We start from the raw sequence: 14,434 nt of genomic DNA, 5'->3' as shown, positions 1-14,434 counted from the left end.
CACCACGCCGTGAGGTCACCCCTGGGCTGTGGCCTCCTCCATCCCCCACATACTCTGGGTGCTGCGTGGCACCCTGGGGACCCTTGCTGGGGCTGCCCCCCCATCCTGGTGAACCCCTCCAGTAGGTCCCTGCTCCCACAGGGGCCGTGGCTCCAGCCCTGGCTCGTGGCCGAGTGTCCCTGCGTGGCTGGATGGGGACCTTGGGGCTGCCCAGTGGGCATTGCCCGTCCTGCAGAGGCTGCCCCCGGGGCTGGCAGGGTGCTCCCCAGCTGGTGTGAGCAAGCAGCCCTGGGATGGCACAAGGGACGTGTGGCTCAGCCTCCTGCCTGCTCTGCCCCTCCCAAGGTAAGAGCCCAGTGAGCCACTTTCCTGCTGGCTGTCCCTTCTCCGCTCCTGGAGGCTTGGCGAGCAGGAGGGGACCGTGCCGTACCAGGGCTGCCGGGCTGGGCGAAGGTTCTTGGCTGACCTCCGGCCCCAGCCGGACTCTGTCCCCCAGCTACACCCTGGTGCCCCAGCCGGACTCCACGCACCGGCCGGACCCCGTGCCCCAGCCATGGAGTTGCCGAGTGCCTGCAGCCACCCATGCTGGTTCCTGCTCACGCTGCTCCTGGGGCTGCTCCTCTGGGCCAGGAGGAGACACGCCTGGGACCCCCGCAAGTGTCCCACCGATCTGACTGGCAAGACAGTGATTGTCACCGGAGCCAACAGCGGTGAGCGGGGACTGGTGGCAGGGGATCGCTGGGCTGCAGGGGTCGGTGTGGGGCTGGGGGGGCGTGCAGGACATGGGTGCAGGGCTGTGGGTCCTGCCTGGCCATGGGACGCAGCCACCCTCCTTTTGCAGCTGGAGCCAGGGGTGGTGGCAGCTCCCTGCTCCCCCGGGACGGACAAGGGGCTGGGGGCATGTGTGTGGGTGACGGCATGATGGGACAGTGCTGTGGGGTGGCTCACTGGGGACATGGGTCCCCCTTCTCCAGCCACTGGACCACACACAGCCTCTGCTTTGGTGGTGCAAGCGGCTGCAGGAGTGGCTGGTAGCTGGGCCCTTGGCATGCACGATGCGCTGCCGGTGCGCCATGCCCACAGCATGCTCACTCCGGGTGCCATCAGACAACCTCTGCCCCGTGCTGACTGATGGCCATTATGCCGCATGATTGGGAGCTGGTCGCCAGCGAGCCGCTCCGGCTGGCTGGCATCCTCTGCCCAGGAGCAGCTCGGCCTCGCTGGGCTCTGGGCACCCCTGTACCCACAGCCCCAGCCCAGCCTCAATGGCTGGACTCTGCCCTGGCTGAGTTAATGACTGACAGCTAAGGCTACCGCGCCGCTGGCTGTGTCCCAGCCGACCACCGCACTGCCGGCCACCATGGGCACCACACCGCACCGGAGCCAGAGCTGCGTGCCAGGGACGGGGTCGCTGCTCCCACCTGTGTCCCACTGCAAAGCACGGGGCGGGGGCTGGCACAGGCGGCGGCGGCGGGACCCGCAGGGCTGGGGGTGCAGTGGAGCCCATGTGTTGAGTTTGGGGTGTCCCCCGGCATGCAGGGCACTGGGGTGTCCCCCTGTATGCCCAGGGACAGGGTGCCCCATGTGTGCTGGGGTCCGTCCCCCTCCAGGTGCCTGTCATTTCCCGCTGCGCCAGAGCACCATTGTGGAGCCATGCCAGTACAGTGCTGCTGGGTGGGTTCGGTGGCTGTGGCAGCCATCCTGCTCACATGGTCCAGGGTGAGCCACCGATGGAGCTGCGGCAAGCTGCCACCTCCAGCTCCTTCCTACACCCCACAGTGGCTGTCCTGCCTTGTCCCTGTCCCCACACAGCCACACTGTGCTGCAGAGCCAGGAGCCCAGCCCTGCTGCCCCCCGCTCCCACCCCCTGCTCCGGTGCTGGGGCGCCCTGGGTTTGGTGCTGGGCTCCTGGCAGTGGCTGAGCTGCCTGGGATGAGGTCCCCCTCCATTGTCCTGCCCTGCCCCTGGGGCTGCCCAGACCCTGGGAACGGGGGCACAGACCCCCAGGGACCCCTTGCCGTGGGGACCCAGCAGGGATCAGCCAGCGCCCGCTCCGTGTGCTGCAGGGATCGGCAAGTGCGTGGCCCTGGACCTGGCCCGCAGGAATGCCCGCACTATCCTGGCGTGCCGGAGCCGGGAGCGGGGCCAGGCAGCGGTGGAGGAGATCCGGGCGGCCACCGGCAACCCTGCGGTGCTGCTGCGGCTGCTGGACACTGGATCCCTGGCCTCCGTGCATGCCTTTGCCCAGGCTGTGCTGCGGGAGGAGAAGCGGCTGGATGTGCTGGTGAACAACGCTGGCCTCACCGGTATGCGCTGGAGTCAGGGTCAGGCGTCCGCTGCCCACATGTCGGCCCCAGCCGGGGTCCAGCTCCCCATCCCACTATGGCAGGCAATGCCAACCTGGCTCCTGGCCCCACGGTGCCCCCCTCTTCCAGGGCTGCCCTTCACCATTACGCCGGAGGGGCTGGAGCAGACCTTTGCCACCAACTACCTGGGACCGTTCCTGCTCACCAACCTGCTGCTGGGTGAGCTGCTGGGGGCTGCCGGGGCCAGGGGCTCTGGGGACCTCTCCCCGCTCACCCCTTGCTCTGCGCAGACCTCCTGAAGGCGTCAGCGCCCGCCCGTGTCGTCAACGTCTCGTCCTTCCGGCACAGCGCGGGCACCGCCAACGGCCGCTACCTCACCGGGCAGGAGTGGCCTGGCGGCTTCGATGCCGCCTACAACAGCACCAAGCTGATGAACATCCTCTTCACCACGGAGCTGGCGCGGCGCCTACAGGGCACAGGTTGGTGCTGGGCTGAGCCATGCCGGGCTGAGCCATACTGTCCCTTGCCATGCCATGCCGTGCTTAGCTGTTCTGTGCCATGCATGGCCATACCATGCCTTGCCATACCATGCCACGCCACATGGAGCTGTGCCGTGATGTACAATGCCCAGCCGTACCCTGCTGAGCCGTGCCATGCAGCCCCCAGGGAGGGCTGCACCCCAGTGCCATCTGCCCATCCCAACCACCCTGTGCTGCTGCGCCATGACACGTGGGCCGCACGATGGGGCTGAGGGGTCTCGGCCCTGGTAGATACTCCCTGGGACCCCCCATGCTCCCCGTGGGTGGGAGACTCCTGGCCCCCAAGGTGGCCCCAGTGCAGGGGCACAGAAGAGCCCCGGCTCCAAGGCTGGGCTTGGGGCTACTGGTGCTGCTCCAGGTGGGATGGCAACGAGGGATTTGGACCCTGGAGGCAGGGACCAGGGCGCTCCCCATGCCAGGGTCCCTGTGGCCCCAGCCCTGCACCCCAGCACAGCGCTGACAGTGTGGCTTGGCAGGGGTGATCGCCAACACCCTGAGCCCTGGCGTGGTGAGCACCAGCATCATGCGCCACTTCAGCTGGGCCATCCGGGTGCTCTTCGCCCTCATCCGCCCCTTCATAAAGGTGAGTGGGGGCAGACGGCAGGGCCAGATCCTGCCCAGACCTCCCATCCCATGGCCCCAGCAGTGGTGGGGTGGGCGGGGGGCAGCTGGGCCCCCTCCTCAACCCCCTTTGCCCGGCAGTCAGCAGAGCAGGGGGCCATCAGCACCATTTACTGCGCCGTCTCGGAGGAGGTCTCGGGCATCACGGGCAAGTACTTCGACAGCAACTGCAGGCTGGTGCTGCCCTCCATGGCCGCCCGCAACACCGGCCTTGCTCGCAAGCTCTGGGAAGAGTCGGAGCAGCTGACAGGGCTCACTGATGGCCCCCAGCACTGAGCCAGCGGCAGCTCTGCATGGGGATGTGGCAGTGCCACCTGGTGCTGCCAGCTGCTGTGCTGGGGTCCCCGCATCTCCCCAGGACATGGGGTCAGATGCTGCCAGGGGGACAGTGCCATGCGGGTGGGGGGCAGCCACCACCAGGGAGCTGCCCCAGCCCCAGGGTGCCAGCACCCCGAAGCGCAGCAGAGGGGGGTCACCCCACCTAAGCCAGCCCCCTGGCCCTGCAGGCGCAGCCCCTAAAGCCCCTTCCTAAGAGGGAGAGGGGCCACAAGGCCCAGCCATGCCAGGACAGCCGCTGTGATGGCGCATAGACTGTGCCGACAGCTATGGTGTAAATGCTTTATTAAAAAGCCCTGTGCAGCCGGCATCAGCTACTCCCAGGCGATGTCCAGATCCAGCCGCTGTTTCCGCACTGCCTGCAGGAAGCTGTCGTAGTCCCGCCGGTGGATGTCCTGGCAGTGGGACAGGTCCAGGCGGCGCAGGTGGCCCTCAGAGGCCAGCAGCAGCCATACAGTCTGGCTGGACACCTGGCTCTTGGCCAGCGAGAGCTCCTGCAGCTCAAGCAGGGGCAGCCCTGGTGCCGCCAGCACCGTCTCAAACACCGAGTCCAGTGGGAAGGGGACGCCGAGCAGCCGGAGGGTCTGTAGGTGCGGGGCATGGCACAGCAGTGAGGCTAGCGTGGCACGCAGTGCCAGCCCGTGCTGGGCCGAGAAGATGCCAGTGGTGCCAGCCAGGGCCAGGGAGAAGCTCTGGAGCTGGGGGAGGTGGTGGGGCAGCAGGTCAGTGTCCCAGTGGGGTGGCTCGGCCAGGGTCTCCCTGTTGGGGTCGGTGTCTGGCGGGGCATGCAGCTCAGCGCTGAAGGCCTGCAGGCCAGGGCAGCTGGCGAGGAGGGTGGCCAAGGAGAGCTCATCCTGGCAGCAGAAGCCATGCAGGGCCAGGGTCTGCAGGCGGGGGCCCAGCCTCTGCACCAGCGGCAGCACCTCTGCCAGCACCCGGCCCTGCCGCCCAGCACAGCCCAGGGTCAGCCGGGCTAGGCGGCCCCAGCCCAGCAGCTCCCAGCCGCCTGCTGGGCCGTCCCCGAGCCACACGCTGACCTCTTCGGCCTGGGGACAGATGGCATGGATGGCAGCCAGGGCGGGCTCCTCCACCTCCTCCACCTGCCGCAGGGGCAGGGTGAGCCAGGGCCCCCCTGGGGCAGCCCCCCGCCGCCGCCCCAGCTCCTCCAGTGAGGGGAAGCCCTTGGTGTCCCCCATACCGTCCAGCTGCCAACTGTGGAGGAGGCGAAGGGCATCCGGCACAGCGCTGTGGGCCAGGAACTTCAGGCACGGCAGGGCCAGCAGCAGGAAGGCCAGTGCCGCAACCATGCCGCCATCTTCCATGGGCTCCAGGCCGCGGGCCAGCAGGATGCGGAGCACGGGGCAGCAGGGGGACTGTGCCAGCGGGTCATAGGCCAGGTGCTGCAGGGCGCGCGGGGACACCTTCTTGCAGTGGGACACGTCCAGCTCCTGCAGGCGCCGGCAGCAGGAGCCAACGGCTGAGAGCACCTGGACATTGGCCTGCGTCTCCGCCAGCCCCAGGCGGTTCAGCTGTGGCAGCCCCTCCACCAGGTCCACCAGCATGTCCGCCGATAGTCGGCTGCAGCCATGCAGGTCCAGGGAGCTAAGGCTCTGCCGCAAGCACACGGAGCCCCCTCAGCAGGGTGAAGGGGACCCTGACACCCATCTGTCCCCCCTGCACCTACCCACGGAGGGTGGGCATCCCCTGCCCCCCTTACTGCAGCCCCACGGTTGGTGGGCACCCCCAGCCTGCTGACCTTGCAGCGCAGGGCGACGAGCTGGCCGATGGCATTGCTGGCGAGGCCAGAGCAAGGGCGCAGGCTCAGCTCCCGCAGGTGAGGCAGCAGGAGCAGGTGGAGTGCTGCCCGCGTCAGGCGCCGGCTCTCACCCAGCAGCCGGATCAGGTCCTGCACCAAACTGCTGGCTGTGGGGGTGGTTGCAGGTCAGCGAGAGTGCACAGGCACCGCTCACCCATCCTCCTCCTCAAGGAGGGGGTCTCCAGACCCCATGTCTCACCCAGGTCATTAAAGGGCCCCATGACGAAGCGGAACTGGTACTCATCCAGGTAGTTCTCGCTGTAGTCCTTCACCCAGACGCTCTGCATGTGCTGGACCAGGCTCTGCAGGCAAAGGCTGCCCAGCGCCGGCACCTCCTTCCTCCTGGGCATCTGGCTGCTGCGGGAGAAAGAGACGGTTGAGCACGGTGGGCTCCGGCCAAGCCAGATTCAGAGCTAACCACGGGCCCTGAGCTGCTTGAGCCACAGCAGGCACCTCGACTTCTTAAGGCCCGAGTTTATTTTGGGGGAGCTTTAAAACCCGTTTCTGAAAAAAAAAAACCCCACAAAACCAAACAAAAACGGGCAGAGAAAAGCCTGCCTGGGTGTGTGCGCGGCCTACACCCAGGCCCAGGGGGTCTGCTCGGGTTTTGGGGGAAAAAAACGTAGCACCGCGGGCCAAACGTGCCCCCCCCATTCCTCCCTGTCTCGGCACGGGCCCCGCCGAGACAGGGAGGAATGGGAGAGGGGGGTGGTGATCCCTGGAGCTACTTACCAGCGGTTCCACGTCCCGTTCCGCTTCCTTGCCCAGCCCTAACCCCGCCGCACCCCATTCTGCCGGGCCCCAGGGCCCGCCCCGCCGCCTTTTATATCCCTTCGCCCCCGCCATAGCGCGGCCTGCCCAGTTCGGCTTCGCTACCTTGACTGCGCATGCGCGTTGTGGGGAGAGGTCCTCCCTATTCCCGCCCTTCTTGACGCCCCCTCCTCCCCTCGAGGGTTGCCCTGTGTCGTGCCTGACGTGAAGCTCGGCCGGCGGTGCGGTGGGGGGGCGGTGAGGCGGACAGGCGGGCCTCGCGGGGGCCTCGCGGGGGCCTCGCGGGGGCCTCGCGGCGGCCGGTCGAGGCGGCCGGTTGAGGCGACGCTGGGGAGCGGCCGGGCGGCAGGTACCGGGCGTGGCCTTGTTGGGGGGGGGAATTTCCCCCCGCCCCGGTGTGTGTGTATTTTTTGGGGGGTGTTGTGTTGGTACTGAGGTGCATGGGAGGCTGTGTGAGGGGTGGTCGGTGCTGGGGTGGGTGAAGTGTGTCCCTCCCCGTGGCGGGGGTGTGGGGTTGGTGTTGGTTGGGGGGGGCATTCCCTCCCGTGGGCTGGGGGCTCGGTGTTGGGGTGCTCCCCCTGAAGCGGAGCAGAGGCTGAAGGTTGGTGCTGGGGGATCCCAACCCCTGTGAGGTGTCTGGGGGGTGGGAGGAGCAGTGCTGAGGGACTCCAGCCCCTATGGGGTGTCTGGGGGGGGGGCAGTGCTGGGGGACTCCAGCCCCTATGGGGTGTCTGGGGGGGGCAGTGCTGGGGGACTCCAGCCCCCGTGGGGTGTCTGGGGGGGCTGTGCTGAGTGGGGGGACTGGCAGCTAGAGAGCAAGGCTGCGTCCTGGCTCTGTTGCCCCCCCCCGCCCCCCCCCCCGTGGGGTAGCTCAAGGTTTCTCATTATTTGGGCCCCACCACCACCACAGAGGTGGGGAGCAGCTCTGTGGGGAGGGGGAGCACCTGTCCTGGTGGGCACTGAGCCCCCCACCTTGGGTTCCCTGTTGCCAGCACTGTGCTCACACAGGCAGCATGGGGCTCACAGCGGTGCTGTGGGCGGAATCTTTGTTCCCCTCCCCTGCTCTGGAGCCCCCCTGACCCCTCAGTGGGCTGCAGCACTGCTGGGGAAGGCTGGGCACAGCTGTTTGTTGTGGCACAAGTGCCTACGGCCCTGACAGCATTGCCCGGCTCTGGGGGCTTGGTCATTTGGAAGAAGGAAACCTTTGCAGGTAACGGCAGCAGTCGTCTGAGACCAGGGACTAAACATGTAAGTTGCCTCTAGAAAAAGAGATACTGTTTCATGCAGATGTTTCCAGCAGCAAATAGAAAGACCCATGAGGGCAGGTCCAAGAGGCCGGTGGGCCTTGAGGAGTGTTACAGGAGCAGAGCTGTCAGTATTCAGAGACACTCACATTAACTTTTTTTTTTTTTTATAAAAAAAGTAAGTGTCACCTTTCACTTTAATCAACTGCTGTTTGTAGCTACATGTTTCGGGGTTTGTTTCCAGTGTAATTCACCTTTTTCCTCAGTGTGGTGCTGGAAACCTTCAGTCCATCTGAGAAATGGTGACCGGCTTCCTTGCACAGGGTGTGGCAGAACAGTTCCATGGCAGACTTGTTTGGGATGAAGGAATCTGCACCACAGGAAAAAAAAAAACCCACAGTCACTGTGGAAACTCCTCTGCTAGCACAGTAAAGACAGAGCTTGTTTTGCAGTCGTAACCCTTAATGTTAACTTTAAATGTTCAACAAGCTGGAGCTTCTTATTTGTGAAACGCAAGGAAATCTCGCTTCTGAGCAGAGCGTGGTTTCCAGCCCCTCCTGGCAGCAGGTATTGCTTGCAGAGCTGTTTTGACCTGTGAAGGTGTCTGTGCTGGGGAACGGGAAGTTCATATGGATAACCTGCATCTTCCCCCTCTGCATGAAATACTGGTTTGAAATTAAAGGTTGAGCCAAAACATTATGAGAAATGAAGAGAAGATTTAAGAAATAGCATTTAAGAAGGAGTGGAAATTGCACAAGCTGGAGGGGCCAGCTTTTGGATTGGAAAAATTTGGATTTGGAGGAGGGGCAGGAGTGACTCAGCCTTTGGATAATTGATAAGTGGGCTAATTTGCATGTGTGCATTATGGCTGTTTAGCGGCCAAGAAGAAAAGCAGAATTGCTATGGCCAAATATTTCCTTTCATGTAGTCTAGTAAAGATCCACTATAGCTTTTCTAGCTGAGAATTCTGTCTCTTGGGTACATGAAAGTACAAACTGGAGCCCTCGTTAGTCAGCAGAATATTTGAATAATTGATCAAATTAAGGCTGGGCCACATACTTCTGTTTGTAGTCCGCGAAGGGCGTGCTTTAAAAGCTGTGCATCTGCCCACGTGTAACACTGGTGCTTAGCATTGCTGTGTTTAATCAGTGTCTTCAATTTTTCTGATCAATGCATTTATTTTTGCCTTTGAAGGAACTAATTTTCCCCTCTGCAACGTGAGGGACACAAGCCCCACGTTTGAACTGTGTCACGGAGTGTCCCTCATGCTCAGCCCAAGCATACCATGGCTGCGGTGGTACTGCCTCGCACCGCTGGCACTGCCGCGGTGTCACCCCATGTCTGCCGTGGCCTCGTGCTGGGGGCAGCGGAAGAGCCAGTCCCGTGCCCCGGCAGTGCAGAGAGGTGGATATGCGAAGGGAGAGCGCCGTGTCTCTGCTGCAGGGGTAAAGCAGTGCTCCAAGAGGGTGCAAACCCTCAGAGAGGAGACCGGTCCTGGCGCTACTGTGTTCTCTTCCCAGAGACACCAGTGTAATCCCTCTTCCCTGCTCACTGGCACTGCTGTCTACTCCGCCAGCCTCCCCCAGAGGAGTTTCCCCAAAACATTTGCCAGGTGCATGTGAGCTGAGGAGCTGTGCTAGGCTTTTGCTGTTAAATGGGTCTTTCATTGTGTTGAGGGCAGTAAGTTTTGGGTGGTGACACGCTGCTGTTCTGTTGCAGCTGAACTGTATGGGGGTCGTTCCCTCTGGCTGCACCCATCGGCTCTGCCGGGTGAGAGCCTCTTGATTCTAAACCTCTTCTTGCTAAATTATACCTTTCTTTGTGGCTTTGCTGACAACATGCTATGTCAGTAAATCATGGCTGGTTTCACAGACAGGATAAGCTCCTGCAGTGTGCATCAAGCAAAACCTCTCTGTGCATAGAGTTGTTGCATTCTGCAGCATTGCAGAGATGAGCACAAAACTCAGCACAGCGCTTCTTCTGTTTTTGTTAACAAAACTCCTAGTTCATTTATGTTCGGCACGAGATTCCCTGCGCTATGCCTGGTGGAGCTCCCTGGTGTTAGCCGTTGACTTCACCAGGAAGGGCTGGTCTTTAAATAGGATGTGGGTGTTATGTTTGGGGTTTTTTTTAAGATCCTGTCAAGGTCTTGCTGCGTAACCTTGGACCAATTTCATCTTTCCTTTTCTTTCTCCCTCAGTTCCCAAACATGAAGCTGAGACAGTGACTGTGACCTACTTCACAGGCACTCAGGAGGGTGTCTTGCTAAATTAAATGCAAGGCACTTTTAAGTTCCTTAGAAATGTTTGAGGGGGAGCAATGAGCAATTTTAGTTTATTTTTAATAGAAGGGAGGCTTCAGGAGCTACAGCTTTGGGAACTGAGGCTTTCCTTTGGGCGGTTGTGTTGTACTAATGCACAATAAAGCCCCAAATACCAAGCGGGGCTTGCGGAAGCTAAATTGCAGGGGGTTTTGCACCCATTCCTAAAGAGCTTGCGAATCTGTCTTGTTTCTTTGAAAAACACCAAAAGAATGCAAAACAGTAAGGAAGAAAACGGGCTGTGAGGAATGCTCTTCTGCTAGGTTTTTGATTGATTGTTTTTTATGGATGGTAAAATGACTCGCAGCCCCAGAGAATGCCACCGCAGATCGGTGAGAGGGGGCATTGTGCCTCACTGTGGGTGCCCTCAGTTACCTGCCCTGTGAGGGAAGGGGGGCTTGCTGGCCGGGAATTCCATAACGAGTGAAGGAGAGAAGTTTGTTAAGGATGATAATTGCTCAGAAAAGAAAGAAAAGGCGTTGTATGCATGCTGAAATGCACCAGCTGCTTTTCCAGCAGCTGGTCAAAGTCTCACAAGGGATAAACAGTTTTGGTTGTTCTAAATCTTTGAGCAGTAAAGCAGAGCAGGCATATATTTAAATCAGCTGTTCTTGATGTAATTAAACCCAGGGAAGGCTAAATGGCACAGATGCATTGATGGCTGGGACTGGGTGACTGTGGAAGGGTGCTCAGCTGTGAAATAATGAATGAGTTGTTTTGATGGAGATGAGCTAAAATCGACTGACCTCCTCCTGCTACCGGGGAGCCGGGGCTGGTCCGCAGCATCCTTTGCTTTTCGGTCCGTTGCCATGGTTACCATCTCCCGGGCGGTGCTGCTGGTGTATTGATTGCAATCCGGAGAGTTTCGGTTTTAGCTAAAAAGAAAAGAATTAAATTTGTGCTGTAAGAAACATCAACCGGAGGGTGCTCCTGTGTCCTTGAGCGGCGTCTGCCTGGCTCGGCTGCGGTGCGGCTGAGGCTGTGCAGTGGTGCAGCTGTGCAGGGCGCAGGCTCGCAGCGCCTGCCTGCCGGGTCCTAGTGCCTTGGATCCATTCTGGCTTGGAAATTTGGTGTGGGTGCCCTGTGGCAAGCACAACACTGGGCTCGGGTGACGGCTACGTCCCCTCCTCCAGCGGCCTGGCTGCGTCTGGCGTTCGGTAGTGTTGCGCCGGACACCCAGTTCTGATGACCTATTTTTGAATAGGCGAGGGGTCCGGAAAACTTTTCTCCTGGTGCTTGGGTGGCAGTGTGGCCTTCAGTGGGCGAGCTGCTGTTGTGTCCCGGGTGCTGTGCCAGGCGCTGGGGTGCGGGGGCACAAGATTTGGGTGTTTTCTGCTTTCTCTTCAAAGGTGGTGCCTGTCCCTGCAAGCCCTGTCTCTTATCGTCAGGCAGTTGTGGTTCAAACACCAAAACGCATTGGATTATGTTGTTTACAAGCGACACAGGCTAAAGTGCTTTATTTTAGGTGGTGAATGCCTCTAATAGAGGAGTGGCTATGTGGCTGGTCTAGTGCCTGCATTGCTGTGGTCTGCAGCAGCCCGAGCTGCAGACGAGAACCTTCCTGTGCTGTAGGTGTAGGGGGACAGGATGAGCAATGCTCTGTGCTCCAAAAAGACACAGTCTAAATATAAAATGGTACATGTTAGGATTTGGACACATGGAAAATATGAAGAATTTATGGGGAAGTAACGGTCAGCGTGGTGGGCTTCAGTCTCACTATAACAACACAGTATCAGTCATCCATTACTGGATGTCATTGCAAAGGAGAACTTTAATTAAGGTTTTTAATGGCTCAGCAGATTCTTCTCTGTATTATTGGCCCATATAGGTGGCTCTTGGGAGACAGAAATAAGACTGTATTCCTACTAGCAGTGCTGGAACAGGAGCTGGAGTTGAGATTTGCTCTGGCTCTTGCACCAACCACAGGGCTGAAATTTGCCTTTCATATACCTGCCCATCACACTGAACAGTGCTGACTTTCATAACCAAGAACAAACCTCAAAGAGGAGGGAGCTGGTACAGAGGTATAACTGGGCAGATCGAGTTCTCCTTGCAATCGTTCCACTTCTCAGGAAGAATAGACAAGAATCCAGGCTGACTTCCAGGTCACCTGGGGGAGTATGCATAGCTTAGAGTTTAATTAAAAAAGTCTTAAACTCAGCAAACTCAATCTGGATTTATATTGACACAATATAAGACAGAACCCTGAAGTGCCGTTTTTAAAATTTCTTTTCTGAACACAAGTTTGCTGGAAAACTAAGCTGCTTATAAATCAAAAAGAAGCTTTGCTGAAGCAATTTCATGGGGAGATGTGTGTGTGTATATAAAATATATATATATAAAAAAATACACTAAGATGGAATTTTGCTCTTCCTAAATAAATAGTGGGGAGTTTTCTGCAGGTTTTTGAAAATTCCTGCTCAGTTTGCTTAAACTGAGTAAACTGTTAGTGTTCAAGCTACCTGGCGTGTGGACTGTTTCTTATCCCAGATTTCAGCAAAAAGTCTGAAGGTTCTAAACTCAGTGTTCCTTGGCTTTTTATGATAGTTTTTCTGTAATGATGATTATTACATTGAAAGTTTGGGCAGCTACCAGACAATTGTTGTGGGTCCTAACAAAGCTATGGCTGCGAACAGCATGCAGGATGGCCCATGTCCCTGGGGAGGAAGGGTGCTGCAGCATCGGTGCCTTACCCGTAAAGGGTGACGTGCAGAGATCTGTAACATTTGCCACTTTTTTGCAGGTGAATGAAGATTGCCCCAAACTTGGGTAAGAATGACCTTGATGTGTGAAGTATTCCCCAAGCTGACCTAGTTCAGTCTCCCACGCGAATACATGTCTCCTGAGATTCTCTGACTTGGATTTGTGAACAAACACACAGGCAGCTTTTATGGTATGTGTTATCGCCTAATAAACACCTAAATGCCGGAGAAGGGGCTGTGCTGGGGTTACTGCTCGCTGCACTGGTCCCTTCCCTGGTGTGCCGGCCCCTGCTCAACACGCTGCCTTTGCCTGCCCTTGTCCTTGCTCTGGAGTCCTGGCTTTTCAGCATCGAGGGTGCAAGGAGGTCTGCTAGAACCATTCCTGCTTGGGACGCACAGTGCCCTATTATAACAAGAAATTTTCTTGGTGGTACTGTAAAAGGTGAAGGTGGATCTGGAGGCAGGTAATGTGCTTGCCCAGCAGCTGATGTTGCTTGGGAATAAACTACGCCAGTGGACTGTCAGAGGCTTGGGGTTTATTGTGTGCAGTTGAGATGAACTGGGCAGGAGCTGCCTTGAGTGCAGCTGGGGATCAGGCAGTAGGAGGGGAGACCATAGTCTTTATTAAGGCTAGTGTTTCCTATGATTTGCTAAACTAAGTTTATTTCAAACAGTAAATTTATTTCAAAGCTTTAACATGAATCAGAAAATTGGGTATGTTTTTGTGGAAAAGGGGATGCTGTATTTTCTGGTAGCTGTGGCAGCCTCTGGAAATGCCAGGAAGATTTATTCATCGTAGTTATTTTGTTTGGTTGAAACAGCAGTTCATCCAAAAATGACAGTGTCTAAGTTTGGAGAAAAAATTAAATTGTTTTCCTCTCTGTAGAGCAGGCTTTGGGCTGAAATCTACCGGTTCTACAGAGGCTGCAGCAGCCAACAGCCAGCTTCATCTTAAGGATATTTTTCTTGTTTGCACTGATTGCTTAAGACCGACTCAAAGTGCTTTAATTACAGAAAGCCTTACATATCCCCATGTAATGCAGTTTCAGTTAACTAATAAAACTACTGTCTAACCTTGGCTTCTTGTCTTTCTGTCAAGTTTTAATTTTCATCCAAAGTCCACATAGTAAATGAGAAATTAAAACAGAAAATGGTGAATGGTGCTACATAATGGTGTTATGTTAAGAAATGGTATCTCCCTGAAGGTGTCGATATTATATCCTCCTGGTTGGCAAAACAGTGATTTTAATGTTCAGCCTCCATCTGTTCACAAACGCATTTTCAAAGGCTCTTGCTTTTTTGTTTATACTTATTTCAGTATGGGTTTAGGAAATCTCAATGCAAAGGGGTGGAGTTGGTACGTTTTATGTCCTTGCTGTGGTCTGGGGCTGTAAAGACCCTCCAACGCTGCAGCCAAGCAGCCTCCACACATCCCCCACCTTCTGACCACCGCGTTCCAGTGGTGAGGGTGGGAGGAGGAGGATGGGTAGGTGCAAGTGCCTTTTGGCAGACAGAAGACCCGCTGGTAGAGTTGGGAAAAGTGTGGGGTCTGGGCTCAGAGATGTGTCCTCCATTGTCTTGTGGGTGTGGGAAGCTGGGGTCCCCGAGCGGGAGGGAGTGCAGAACCCTCTAGTGCTGCGGGGTTGGTGGTCCCCAGGTGGGCTGGGCTCCTGGCAAGCCTGCTCCTCCAGCAGTGTGCATTGGCTCTAGCGTGATGCTTCTGACACTTTCGGGTGCTGGGCTCCGGCACTTTCAGGCGCTGCTGTTGGGATCTCTTTC

General features: G+C 58.1%; 3 protein-coding genes across 8 annotated transcripts in view; 2 read left to right on the top strand and 1 right to left on the bottom strand.

Annotated features, from left to right (window-relative positions):
- Positions 1-307: 307 nt before the first annotated feature.
- On the top strand, positions 308-4,115 carry LOC138688005 (retinol dehydrogenase 12-like). The gene is made up of 6 exons (XM_069797957.1): positions 308-710; positions 2,067-2,306; positions 2,436-2,525; positions 2,597-2,785; positions 3,322-3,428; positions 3,548-4,115. The coding sequence occupies exons 1-6, from the start codon at positions 554-556 to the stop codon at positions 3,740-3,742; spliced, it is 978 nt and encodes a 325-aa protein (XP_069654058.1). The 5' UTR covers positions 308-553; the 3' UTR covers positions 3,743-4,115.
- Positions 4,074-11,301, bottom strand: LOC138687998 (uncharacterized). Of its 3 annotated transcripts, XM_069797893.1 has the most exons (5): positions 10,700-11,301; positions 7,888-8,003; positions 5,818-5,975; positions 5,559-5,725; positions 4,074-5,412 (listed from the first exon to the last, which is right to left on the bottom strand). In XM_069797893.1, exons 3-5 carry the CDS (start codon positions 5,966-5,968, stop codon positions 4,117-4,119), a joined length of 1,614 nt encoding a protein of 537 aa, XP_069653994.1. In that variant the 5' UTR covers positions 5,969-5,975; positions 7,888-8,003; positions 10,700-11,301; the 3' UTR covers positions 4,074-4,116. The 3 variants fall into 3 exon arrangements, with proteins under 3 accessions (XP_069653994.1, XP_069654004.1, XP_069654014.1); XM_069797903.1 differs by lacking the exons at positions 7,888-8,003; positions 10,700-11,301 and adding an exon at positions 6,351-6,485; XM_069797913.1 differs by lacking the exons at positions 7,888-8,003; positions 10,700-11,301 and having other exon boundaries at positions 5,818-6,255.
- Positions 6,622-14,434, top strand: part of DCTN1 (dynactin subunit 1) — an 85,403-nt gene continuing 77,590 nt past the window's right edge. Inside the window, exons 1-2 of one of the 4 annotated variants that reach the window (XM_069797830.1) lie at positions 6,670-6,738; positions 12,697-12,846. In XM_069797830.1, the coding sequence (XP_069653931.1) occupies positions 12,844-12,846 (3 nt within the window). In that variant the 5' untranslated portion in view covers positions 6,670-6,738; positions 12,697-12,843. Of the gene's footprint in view, positions 6,739-12,696; positions 12,847-14,434 lie in introns of those variants that run through there. The other 3 variants (XM_069797838.1, XM_069797846.1, XM_069797855.1) reach the window with 3 other exon arrangements.

Source organism: Haliaeetus albicilla, chromosome 1 (assembly GCF_947461875.1).
Source record: "Haliaeetus albicilla chromosome 1, bHalAlb1.1, whole genome shotgun sequence".
Taxonomy (NCBI): domain Eukaryota; kingdom Metazoa; phylum Chordata; class Aves; order Accipitriformes; family Accipitridae; genus Haliaeetus; species Haliaeetus albicilla.
The sequence above is the reverse complement of the archived record's forward strand: the minus strand, read 5'-3'. Positions and strand labels throughout refer to the sequence as shown.

Coding starts and splice junctions, on each gene's coding strand:
- LOC138688005 (XM_069797957.1), top strand. CDS start 554: ATGGAGTTGCCGAGTGCCTGCAGCCACCCATGCTGGTTCCTGCTCACG. Junction 2,526..2,596: donor GCTCACCAACCTGCTGCTGG/GTGAGCTGCTGG, acceptor TGCTCTGCGCAG/ACCTCCTGAAGGCGTCAGCG. Junction 3,429..3,547: donor TCATCCGCCCCTTCATAAAG/GTGAGTGGGGGC, acceptor TTTGCCCGGCAG/TCAGCAGAGCAGGGGGCCAT.
- LOC138687998 (XM_069797893.1), bottom strand. CDS start 5,968: ATGCCCAGGAGGAAGGAGGTGCCGGCGCTGGGCAGCCTTTGCCTGCAG. Junction 5,726..5,817: donor GGGGCCCTTTAATGACCTGG/GTGAGACATGGG, acceptor CCACCCCCACAG/CCAGCAGTTTGGTGCAGGAC. Junction 5,413..5,558: donor TCGTCGCCCTGCGCTGCAAG/GTCAGCAGGCTG, acceptor TGCTTGCGGCAG/AGCCTTAGCTCCCTGGACCT.